Genomic DNA, 13,605 nt, shown 5'->3' on the forward strand with positions numbered 1-13,605 from the left:
AAAGAGAATTGATGCCTTTGAGCTGTGGTGCTGGAGAAGAGCATTGAATATACCATGGACTGCTAGGAGAACAAACAGGTTCATCCTGGAGAGGGTGAAACTGGGTTGCTCCTTGGAGGCAAAGATTAAGAAGTTTTGTCTCACATGCTTTGGGCATGTTGCAAGAAGGAATCAGTCCTTGGAGAGGGACATCATGTTTGGGAGGACAGAGGGAAAGCGCAAGAGAAGAAGACCCTCAATGACATGGATAGACTGGGGTAATGGGAGTGGGTGTGTCTGAGACAATAAGGTTGCCACAGGATAGAGCAGGGTTTAGGGTTCTTGTACATAGGGTTTCAAGCAACTCGATGGCATATAACAACAACAATCCTCCTTATTCACTCTCCAGCTCTCAGATGCATAGCAAGTGATTGGAAAGATCATAAAGATCATGGCTTGAATCAGTGAACCTTAATCCTCAAACAGACATAATTACTTCTCAATAATTTGGAGAGATAAGTGCAGACTTTCAGTGCAATGTGTCTCCTTATTTCCTGACTACTGATACCAAGAGTGCTAATAGTGGATCCAAATCTGTCATTATTTTATATTCCTTAATATTGTTTCTAATCTTTAAGCACCACATCTTTCACATCATGTTGTTGTTGTTGTTGTTGTTGATTGCCTTCAAGTAGAGCATGACTCATAGCGACCTTATGAACGAAAGGCCTAAAGCCCCTATAAAACTATCGAAATTTATCAAAGTTCATAGAGTTTCCAGAGGCATATTATTTAGGAAGTGGATGCCACTTCTTCTTCCAACCTGTCATAGTATGTTATTGGTTTTATGTGCCATTGAGTCTCCTGCGATGTATAGCAACCCTACGTACAGCAGTTCTGAACCCTTCCCTGTCCTTAGCCAGTCTCACCAACTCCAACACACCAACCCTCATCGTCCCAGTTATTATATCAGTCCATCTCATGCAGGGTCTCCCTTTCCTGTGCTGTTCATCCACCCTTCCGAGCATGATGTCCTTCTCCAAAGACCAATCTTTCCTGGCCATGTGCCCAAAGTAAGTGAAGTGGAGCTTTAAAATCCTAGCCTCCAAGAAAAGACTTGTTTTCACCCCCTCCAAGACAGACCTATTTCTTTTCTTGGTAGTCCAAGGTATGTTCAAGACCCTTCCCCAGCACTATAACTAGAAGGCATCTATTCTTCTTCTGTCATCCTTAGTCATTGTCCAACTCTCTGAAGCATAACACATAATTAAGAAGACCATGGCCTGGATTAGGTGCACTTTTGTATCTAGACTGAAATCATTGCTCTTCAGCACTGTGGAGAGGTCTATGATGCCAGATTTTCCCAATGCAATTTGTCTTTTGATTTCCTCACTGCTGGTGTTAAGAGTATTGATTGTGGATCTGAGCAAGCTGTAGTTTTCCTCAATCTCTTTGTAATTCCCCTTTGCAAGGTATGGATCTAATTATGATTTCTTAGCAAATTATTTTGTAATATCTATTGTGTTTGCAAAAGAATTCTTTTTAAAAAATTAATTTTAATGAATGTTTACAGAGATTTTGGATTTCCATGCATTCATTGTTGCATTTTTCTCCCTGCCCACCCCTCCCCCCAGTTCGCTCTGCTCATTGAAAAGTAAAAGAAAAATTATCTCATTGGCATAGAATCCCCACCCACCCCCCACCCCGTGTACATTCCATTATGCAACCTTAATTCTGGATTCTTGTCAGAGCCATAATAGTCAATCATATATCGCTTTCAAACAGTTTTCTCCCTCATCTGTTTCAATGCAGTATACATAATTTATCCAATTGCAAAAGAATTCTTTAAGAAGCATCTAATTTATGAAATCTGTACTTTAATTGTCTCACTTTATATGCCACCTCCTCTGTAAATTTTCAGCATAAACAATATTTAAATACATTTCTTTCCCTGAAATGTTCTTTAGTTTTTATTACCTCATTGTCTTTGAGAATATTTTTCATTAATATTTTTCTTCACTTAATGTTCATTATAAAATCTTTTAAATCTTAACAAAGTTATTTTTGGATAATGAATGCTTTAATATATTTTTAATAAATAGTTAAATGCTGAATAAGACCTGAGAAGAATTTTAGATTGGATTTCTTCTGGGAATGGTTTTGGGAGAAAATTTTTTGACCCTTATGTTACAACCACATTTAAATATCTACTAATTCTTTTTGGTCAATTATGAAACCGTGTTAGGTACTAGAATGCACATAATATCCTATTCCCTGATATAGAGCAAAATATGAGTTTTCACTTCTACTAAGAATAATGTCTTAAATTTTATTCATATTTCTATAAAGTATTACTGTGTTAAACATTAATGTGTCTATTTTATTACTATTTGAAATCTCAGTGAAAATACATACTTTGATTCAATTGCAAAGAAAAATATTTTTATTGGATTGTTGTTGCTGTTGTTGTTATTGTGTACCATAGAGTTGGAACTGACCCATCATTGCCCCTCTGGTGGGTTTGCAGAGGGAGTTAATCACAGGGGAGGAGATTGCCCATCCATCTCCCATGGAGCAGCTAATGATGATGATATTGATCAGCAATTTTAACGGGGGGGAAAGACCACAACTAAAGCTCTAAAAGTATGAAAAATATTACGCTGATCTTAATCGCAGAATTCTTATTATACACTCTAGCCATTAAAAAAAGAACCCATGGAAATGAAAGCTGCTGTTTAGGAGAGTTAATACAGGCTCAGTTTCTTCCTGTGTCTCTTTAGTTATGCCAGGTTGAGAGAGATAAGATGATTCACTCAAGCAAAAGTCAGCCTGTTGAGTTTATTACTAATATTGGTTTGTTGGGGATTTTTTTTTAGAATTCATCCTAATTTGTAAGTGAATTATCATTGAGTTAGGAAAACTTATTCAATACCAATATTGAACAACCTTAGGCCTTATTCATTTGATATCTGCTTAAGTAGAGCAGAACATAACATGTTGAAAAACAATGCAATTTGAAGTATGCATACTATGAATTTGGGAGGAAAGTTTTGGAGGAAGATGTATAGTCACCAGAATGTGTCAAGATACTTCTTCCATTGTCACTAATCAGAGACAACTTTTCACTTACTTTAGTTAGAAATGATTTATCAGAGATTAGGCAGATTTTAAATTTTGATAGTAATCTCTCCAGTGGTAATAGAAGTGATGAATATAGATTTTTTTTCACTTAATCCCGGTTCTTCACCATCTACATTTTTACCATATTTTACAGGTGTAGCCATTTTTCTATTTATTTTTACTTAAATGATTTACTTGTTTTGTTTTCTTTTGTCCATTGATATTATGTTTACTTTTTAAAATTACACCTTTTATATTTATTTCTCTCATTCCAGAGCACAAGGCATATGACTTCCTGAACAGATGGACGGCAAACAAACTTAATGCTGTGGTTGTGGGAGTGGAGTAAGATAATTAGTATCACTATTATTTTTAATTTCATGATTCTTATGACCATGATTTAAAGGTTTGGTTTCCAATTTTAATTATCCTACCCTTAAATCAAGTCATCCTAGGTTCCAAAAAAGACTTAGAGCCTATTAATTTTTGGTGTACACCATAATTTTTTATTAGCACTAAATTATCCACAATTTCTTGAAGGGTTTCAGCTTTTCTTAATAGTACCCCTTTTTCGAGACTATTGAGGGCACCTGGATAAGTAACCTTGGTAATACACAGTAGGGTTAACACTCTAGGAACATAATACTCATATTCTTAAAGGGCCTCCACTGCTTGTCTGTCACTTCAATGTAATATAGTGGCTTTTGTGTTACTGTAATGCTAGAAGCTTACATTTTCAAATGCCAGCAGTGGACAGATTTCATTAGACCTTCCAGCCTAAGACAGGATAAGAAGTAAAATATTGTTGTCTACTCATGAAAAATACAAAGAAAAAAGGAATACTGAAAACCATATGAATAGCAGTGGAACATTTTCTGATATAGCTAATCAGAGATTAGCCCTGTAAGTTGAAAATAACTCAACGTGTGACTGGAAAAGACTACCCACTCAGTATACAGTTGACCTCAATGATAAGGATGAGGTAGCCTTTCATGATCTTTAGTTGTGATATGGTGTGACTCAAAATAAGAATAAAGGATGTGAATATAAATTAAAAATCTAAACATTAGATGTTCATAGTAAGAATCTAGAAAAGTTGGAAGTTATTAAAATAAAACGGAATTTACCAAGATAGAGATCCTTGGCACAAGTGAAACTATATGGACTGTTATAGACCATTTTGAGCTGAACAATCATAATGTATACTGGGAATAACAGTGGAAAAGAAATTGCATTATATTTACTGTAAAAAAGGATATTTTATAATCTATCCTGAAGTACATTGTCAATGGCATAATAATATAATAATATTTGCATATATATTAATATAAATGTAAGAACAACTAGCTAATATTAATAGTATTCAAATATTATTCATCCACTGAATAAAAAATTTTGCTAACTTTTGCATTCTGAAATTGATCAAGCATGCATTCAAGAAATATTGCTTTGTTTTGTAACAACCACAACAACAAAGAAAACAAAGAAGGAAGAGGAGCTGAAAAATAAAGTCTTAATAATGATGGAAATGATGCCACATACAAAGTTATAAAATTCTGCAAAACCAACAACTTATTAATTAAAATACATTTTTCAACAGCATAAATGGTGAATATATGCATGAATTATCAGATAAAGTATATAGAAATAAAAATTAATATATCTATAGGGAAAAATTACAGAGAACTTAATGTTAATCACACAGAGCAAGGCTCTGAGAGCTGAGTAGACCATCCAATCCATTTTTTGAAACTTCAAGGTAGAAACAAAGAAAATGGGAAACAAATCTCTAAGATCCAATTGCATGGCCTTGAATATGTCTCACCTAAAATTAAAGATTATCTTAAGAGTCACTATATGTTTCATCAACAGATGCCACACATGTCATCAGCAGCCCATACACATCATCAGTGGCCATGAATATGTTCCAGTCAATTAACTAGGAACCTGTATTAAAAAGTTGTTCATAGTGTGGTCTGGACTGCTCACCTGCCAGGAGCATTAGACCGAGGTGCTGCTGCCTGGAGGTTCCTAGCCACGCTTCCTGGATGCCGCTCACCCCTCTGCCTGGAGGCCTTTGTCCCTCTGCTGGAAACCCCAACCCACTGCCCAGAGGACCTGTCCCTACAGTCGCACTACCAGGATGCTTCCACCCAATGCCTGGAAACAAAGCCCTGCCTCCTAGAGGACCTGGCTCTGCCACTCGGACACCTCAACTCTGGAGGACAACCTGCTGCTGCTGCCCTCTGAATTGCACCAGAGACAGCAATATCACAAGTAATCTTATTTCTTCTCCCTGCTCAGAGCTTGAGCTGCAGGGCACCTTGAACACACCTAGCTTAGCTGCAGTGGTTGCCTGACAGAGCAGACTGCTAGCTCAAAGGCCATACATATCTCTCTCCAGCTGAAGCAAGTCTTCCCTTGAGTCAAAATCTCAGAGAGAAATACAGACAGAGTAGCTGCCCTGCTCTCCCCTGGATCACTGACACCTAAGGCCTCAGCTATGGAAAAACTCTACCACAGCAATATCATGGAAGAAGCAGACTACCTCATATCCTACACAAATACAAAACAAGATGTCACCTAAAAAAAGTGACAGTACCAATGGACTTTCTGGAGTCAGAAGGTCTGATGGACTTTCTGATACAGAATTCAGAAGAACAATAGCTGAATCTTTTTAATTGTTAAAAGACTAATTTAAATAATTACTCTGTAGGCAAAAACCAAGGAGAACTTTAAAAAACAATTTTTTAAAAAATTAAAAAAAAACCAAGACAATTCTGATAAAATAAATAAGGCATTAGAGGCTCTGGGGTTAAAAAAACAAAACAAAACAAAAACACTAAAATTCAGAATATGATAACCAAACTTTCAGATGCTATCAAAATGGTGGAGAGACATATGAAGAGAGTTGGAGAGATGGAACACAGAACCAGCAAAATTGAAGATAGAATTGTCACCAGATAGAATAAAAAGCAGAATCAAAAAGGAAGGAAAAAGAAGAAAACTTAAGAATATAATGTTGGACACAATGAAGATGAATAGCATGTGCCTAATCAGAATTTCAGAATAAGAAAAAGAAGGTAAAGGCAATGAGAAAGTTGTGGAAGAATTACTAGAAGAAAACATTCCAGGCATAATGAAGAATGAGAGAATATATATTCAAGAAGCTGAGCAAACACCATATAGAACAGACCCCAAAAGAAAAACACCAAAGCATATTATAGTCAAATTTACCAGAATCAAAGATAAGGGGAGAATTCTGAAAGCAGCAAGAGAGAAACAAAGAGTAATCTATAAGGGACAACAAATAAGAATAAGTGTTGATTTCTCAGCAGAAACCATGTGAGCAAGAAGACAGTGAAATGACATATAATGATTGAGTACTCAAAGAATATAATTGTCAATCAAGAATATTGTACACAACAAAATTGTCCATCAAATGTGAAGGAGAGATCAAGATATTCTTAGAAAAGCAGAATCTAAGGGAGTTTGTAAAAAACAAGGCAAGCATTTCAGTAAACACGGAGAGAGGTCCTTCTTACAGAGGTATCATAGAAAGCAGGATGGATCAAAGTGACAAGCAACATCAAAAAGAACTCAACAAAATGATAGCAATAAAACTTAGCTACTCAATAACTACACTGAAAGTGAATGGTTTAAATGTTCCACTAAAGAGAAAAAGAGTAGCAGATTGGGTAAAACAATAACAACAACAAAAACCCCATTAATATGCTGTCTACAAGAGGCACACCTGAAAAGTGAAGATAAGGAAAGAGTAAAAGTAAAAGGATGGGGAAAAAATATACAAAGTAAATGGCAACCAGGAAAAAAAGCAGGAGTAATGATATTAATATCTGATAAAATAGATTTCAGTGCAAAAATCATCACAAAGAACAAGGAAGAACACTACATAATGCTTAAAGGTTCAATAGAGCAAGAGAACATAACAATAATAAATATTGATGCACCAAATGATAGAGCTGCAAAATATACAAAGCAAACATTAACAAAACTGAAAAAGAAAGAGATATTCAATATACAGTAATAGACTTCAATACATCATTCTCAAGAAAAGAAAGAACTACCAGAAAAAAACTCAACAAAGATGTTGAAGAATTAAACCACATAATAAACCAACTTGATCTCACAGATATATACAGGTTAATGCACGCCAAAAAAAGTGCAGTAAACCTTCTTCCCCAGTGCGCATGGAACATTTTCTAGAATAGATTACATTTTCGATCACAAGGGAAGCATTAATAAATAAAAAAACTTAGAAATAATAAAAAATATCTTCCTAGACCACAGTGCTATAAAACTAGAAATTAATAACAAGAAGATAAAGGAAAGGAAAAAAACTATACATTTAGAAGCTTGAATATGAGTGGGTAATGTTGTTGTTGTTGTTGTTGTTATATGCCACCAAGTCGCCTGAGACTCATAGCAACCCTATGTACAACAGTCTTAAATCCTGCTCTATCCTGTGCCAAACATACTGTCTCTTATATACTTACCCACACTACCCTAGTCACTGAATCAATCCATCTCATCGTGGGTCTTCCTTTCCTTCAAGCATAATGTCCCTCTCTAAGGACTGGTCCCACCTTGCAACACGTCCTAAGTATGTCAGACAAAGCTTCAGAATTCTTGCCTCTAACAAACAACCTTTCTTCACCCTCTCCAGGATGAACTAAAGTGTTAACAATCTCAATCTTGTCACCATTTATCATGATACTGCCAATCAGCCCAGTGGTGAGAATCCTTGTTTGTTCAATGTTAAGTTTCAATACATATTGAAGGCTGTAGTTCTTGACCTTCCGCAGCAACCGCTTCAGGTCCTCCTCAGTTTCAGCAAGCAGGGTTGTGCATAACACAGATTGTTGATGAGTCTATCTCCAATCTTGATGCCACATTTCTCCTCATAGAGCCCAGCCTCATAGATAGCTGCTCTCATATAATATCAATTTTAAAAAATATGGAGAAAGGATACATCCCTGGCATACACCCTTCCCAATTTTGGACCATGCAGTGTTTCCTTGCTCTGTTCTGGCAACTGCCTCCTGATCCAAGTATAAGCTTCACATAAGCACAGTCAAATGTTCTGAGATTCCCATTATTCTCAGAGTTAGCTACAGTTTGTTGTGATCCACACAGTCAAACACCTTTGCATAGTCAATGAAACACAGATAGACATTCCTCTGGTACTCTCACCTTTCAGTCAAGATTCATCCAACATTATATATAATATCCCTAGTAATAGAAGGAATAAAAAATAAAATTATCCGCCACAACAACATAAAGGTAAACAGCTCACTTGCAAAATGGGCACAGGATATGAACAGACATTTCACCAAAGAAGGCTTTCAGATGGCAAACAAACACATGAAGAAATTTTCAAAATCCCTAGCTCCACAGGAGATACAAATCAAAACAACTATGAGATATCATCTCACCCCATTAACAATAGCAAAATTCAACAGAGCAGCAAATAACAAATGGTGATGAGGTTGTGGAGAAACTGTAACCCTTATTCACTGTTGGTGGCAGTGTAAAACGGTGCAACCACTCTGGAAGGCAGTATGACATTTTCTCAAAAAGTTGGAAACAGAAATACCATTTGACCCAGCAATTCCACTACTAGGAATATACCCTAAAAAAAAAAAAAAGATATATGCACATCCATGTTTATTGCTGCTTTGTTCACAATAACAAAGAGCTGGAAACAACTCAAGTCCCCATCAACAAACGAATGGATAGAGAAGCTATGGTATATCCAAACAACAGAATATTATGCAGTGCTGAAAAATAAAGAACTCATTAAATAGTAGTATACAAAATGGATGATCATGGAGAACATTATGCTCAGTGAAATATATCAGTAAAAGAAAGACAAATACTGTATAATCCCACTGTTATAAAAAAGGACTAACATGGCAGTTGGGGAGAAACTAATAAAAGAGAGGATAAATAATGTACATGACATTGAAACAGATGAGGGAGAGAACTGTATAAAAGGAATATATGATTAGGTATTATTGGTATCACAGAGTCCAGAATAAAAGGTGCATAGTAACGTGGACTTGGAGGGGGAGAAGACTATGAAACAATGAAAGAATTTTCTTCAAAAAAAAAGCTAACTGGGGGTTGGGAGGCAGGGAGGAAAATGTGCGACAATGAATGAATGGAAACCTAAGTTCTCCATAAACTTTCATTGCAAAACAAGTGAAAAAACAGAAATTATAAAGTTTCTTGAAACAAATGACAATTAAAGTACAATTTATCAAAACCTCTGTGAAACAGCCAAAGCAATAATCAGAGGCAAATTTATAGCAATAAGCAAACAAATAAAAAGGCAAGAAAAAAATTATCATTTACTCTCTAACACAAAATCTCCAACAAATTGAAAAAGAACAGCAAGAAAACCCAACACCCTCTAAAAAAAACCCCTGAAATTATAAAAGTAATTGCAGAAATATTGAAATAATAATATTCATAAATAAATGAAATAGAAAACAGAAAAATAATTGAAATGATCAACAAAACTAGGAGTTGGTTCTTAAATAAGGGTAATAAAATTGACAAACCACTAGCAAATCTAACAAAGGAAAAGAAAGAAAAGACACAAATAATCTGAATAAGATATGAAAGTGGCAATATAGCAATAGAACCAATTAAAATAAAAAGATTAACAATGGAATATTATTAAAAACTGTACTCAAACAAATATGAAAACCTAGAAGAAATGGACAAATACTTAGAAAATCACAACCTACCTAAACTGGTGCAGACTGAAATTAAACATCTGAACAGATCCATTACAAAAGCAGAAATTGAAAGGGTAATAAAACAACTTACAATAACAAGAACAACAAAAATCCCTAGACCAGATATATTATCATTTACGAATGAATTTATCAAACATTCAGAGAATTGTCACTGATTCTATCTAAAGGATTTCAGAAAATAGAAAAAGATAGAATTCTCCCAGACTCATTCTATGAAGCAAACATATCCTTGATGACAAAACCAGGTAAAGACATTATCGAAATAGAAAACTATAGGGCAATTTCTCTCATAAACATAGATACAAAAATCCTGGCCAATAGAATCCACCAATACATAAAAAAATAAAATAAAAATTCACCATGACCAATTAGGATTCAAAACAGGTATGCATGGAAGATATAAAATAAGAAAAACAATCAGTGCAATTCATCACAAACAAAGAACAAGAACCACATGATACTATCAATTGATGCAGAAAAGGCCTTTGACAAAGTCCAACACCCTTTCCTAACTAAAACACTCAACAAAAAAGGATTTAAGGGGAATTTCTTCACCATAGTAAAAAATATATACGCAAACATGACAGCCAAAGTTGTTCTCAATGGAGAGAGATTAAAGGTATTCCCTTTAAGAATAGGATCTAGACTAGTACACCCACTGTTACCTCTCCTATTCAATATTGTATTGGAAGTCTTAGCAATAACAGTGAAACAAAAGAAGGAAATAAGAGTTATCCAAATTGGCAAAAGTATCTCTTTATGCAGATATGATAGTATACTTATAATATCCTAAAGACTCAGTGAGAAGACTACTGGGCATAGTCAACCAACTTAGCAAAGTGGCAGGATACAAGATCAACATAAAAAATCAGTTCGATTTGTCTACTGTGACAAAGAAATGCAGAACTGGAGCTAAGCAAAACAATACCCATCACAATAGCTAATCACAAGATTAAATACTTGGGAGTAAATCTAACTAGAAATACAAAAGACTTATTCAAAGGAAATTACAATACATTTTTACAAGAAACAAAAAGAACTCTTAGATAGGAAGACTCAATATTGTGAAAATAACAATTCTACCAAAGGTAATCTACACATTCAATGCAATCCTAATACAAATACCAATTACGTTCTTCAAAGAGGTGGAAAAGGCAATTTCCAATTTCATCTGTAATGAGACCTCAAATAAGCAAAGCACTCCTGAAAAAAGAAAAACAAAGTAGGAGGGATCTCACTCCCAGATCTCAAATCCTACTACACTGTTGTGGTAGTCAAGACAGAGAGGTACTGGTACAGTGATCAATGGAATAGAATTGAGAACCCAGAAATTAGATCACCTACCTATGGTCAACTGTATTTTGACAAGGAGATGAAATCAATTAAGTGGGGAAACTAAAACCTCAACAAATGTTCTTGCCAAAAATAGAAAACTCTCCATAGAAAAACCAAGCAAGACCCACACCTCACACTATAAACAAAAACCAACTCAAAGTGGATCAAAGACCCAGGAGTAAAACCAAGGATTATAAACTTCATCAGAGAAAAGTTTGAAAGAAATCTAGAAGCCTTTGGAAGAACGCTAGAAGCTCAAATTCACAACATGAACAGTCTTCCAAGCATTGTGAAAAATCTACAGCCAGGAAAGAATAAAATAGATGAATGGAATCTTCTAAGAATAAAATCCCTATGCACAGCTAAAAACTTTTTCAACAGTGTAAAAAATGAATCCACAGACTGGGGGGAAATATTTGGTAATGACATGTCTGACAAAAGACTTATATCTAGAATTTATAGAATACTCCAGTACCTCAACAAGATAAAGGTAAACAACCCAATCACAAAGTGAGCACAGGATATGGACAGACACTTCACCAAAGACAACATTCAGATAGTGGACACACAAGAAATGTTCAAAATCCCTCGCTCTAAGAGAGATGCAAATCAAAACAATTGTGAGCTATCATCCCACTCCAGTAACAATAGCAAAGTTCAACAGTGTAGCAAACAATAAATGCTGGCTAGGTTATGAAGAAATTAGAACCAGTATGGGAAGCAATATAGCCCTTTCTCAAAAAGCTGGAAATAGAAATACCATTTGACCAAGCAATTTCACTAATGGAAATAGACCCTAAAGAAACCAGAACTGCCACCCAAACAGATATAAGCACATCCATGTTTACTGATCCGTTGTTCACAATAGCAAAAAGATGGGAGCAATCCAAGTGCCCATCAACAAATGAATGGGTAGGGAAACTGTGGTATATTCACACAATGGGTTACTATGCAGCACTGAAAAACAAGGAATTAATAAAATATTATATAAAATAGGTGACCCTAGAGGACATGCTGAGTGAAATACCTCAGTCACTAAAGGACAAATACTGCATAATGTCACTGTCATAAAATGAGACTGACATGGTGATTGGGAGAAACGAAGGAAAGAGGAGATATATAATGTACACTGTATTGAAACATATGAGGGAAAGAATTGTCAAAAAAAAAGTATATTATTAGGTTTTATTTGTATGACAACAGTCCAGAATAAGAGGTAAATAGTAAAGTGGACTGGTAGGCGAGAGGGAGGGAGGAAATAGTGTGACAATGGGAAGAAAATGTATAATAATGAATGAATGGAAATCCAAGTTTTCTGTAAACTTTTGTTAAAATATCAATTAAAAATTCTAAAAGAGACTATCTCAAGTATAGATTTGACATATTAAATACTTCACATTATTTATAAATGAGGGGAAAACACCAAACAAATGACTTGTAATTGCATCAAGGTCATCATACATGAAAGCCTTTAAAGATTAATGGAATAAGACACAAACAAAAATCCAAAATAAATGTCAGAAAAGGCTTTATAATCTTCTGTTGAATGTAACTCAAGCTAATAGAAGAAGACTGTGTGATATAGAGATATCATTACAAAGAATGAGAATTTTGGAACACTTAATTGTTCTCCTGAAGAACTTATACACAGAAAATAAAGCAGTTAAAAACAGGAAAAAAGGATTAATGCCTAGTTTTAAATCAAGAAAGGTGTGAATCAAGAGGCTATCTTTTTATCCAATTTTTTCAATCTGTATACTAAACAAATAATCTGAGAAACTGGACTAAATGAAGAAATACCATCAGAATTAGAGGAACCTACAATATGCAAATGTTAGCAAACTACACTATGAAAATGACATAATCTTGTTTCATAAAAGCAAATAGGATTGAAAGCACTTATTTCTTAAGATCAAACACACAACATTCAAAATAAATCAAACCATAATATAGTTAACATGAGAAGATAAAAATCTTTATAATTGTAATGATAGTAAATACAACAAACTTTAAAAGCTCATTGTATTTGAGTATCAATTTATAGCTGACTCTCCAAAGGTTTCAGAGGTTGGAATCATAATGGAAAAGGTTGCCTATCTTTCTCCTACACAGTAGCTGGTGGATTTGAACGACCTGCCTTTTGGTTGACACTCAACTCTTTGCCCACTAGGCCACCTGAGCTCTCATAGTAAATACAGTACATATTTATGATTGACTAATGTTGTATACTCATATGTAAGTTCAAGCTGAAGCTAAGGGAAATTAAATCAAATTCACAGGAACCAAAATTTGACCTTGAGTCTATCTCACATGAATTTCAAAACCATCTCAGGAACAGATTTAAGGCCTTGAACACTAATGAGCAAAGACCAGATGGGCTGTG

General features: G+C 34.9%; 1 protein-coding gene across 1 annotated transcript in view; it reads left to right on the plus strand.

Moving 5' to 3' along the window:
* Nucleotides 1–13,605, plus strand: part of LOC102857512 (arylacetamide deacetylase-like 2-like) — a 96,922-nt gene that overhangs the window by 71,271 nt on the left and 12,046 nt on the right. Inside the window, exon 3 of the mRNA XM_006900051.1 lies at nucleotides 3,375–3,444. Within this exon, the coding sequence (XP_006900113.1) occupies nucleotides 3,375–3,444 (70 nt within the window). The remainder of the gene's footprint in view (nucleotides 1–3,374; nucleotides 3,445–13,605) is intronic.

The sequence above is a fragment of the Elephantulus edwardii genome, unplaced genomic scaffold (assembly GCF_000299155.1).
Source record: "Elephantulus edwardii isolate Elephantulus edwardi_28Jun2011 unplaced genomic scaffold, EleEdw1.0 scaffold00272, whole genome shotgun sequence".
In the NCBI taxonomy this organism is placed as follows: domain Eukaryota; kingdom Metazoa; phylum Chordata; class Mammalia; order Macroscelidea; family Macroscelididae; genus Elephantulus; species Elephantulus edwardii.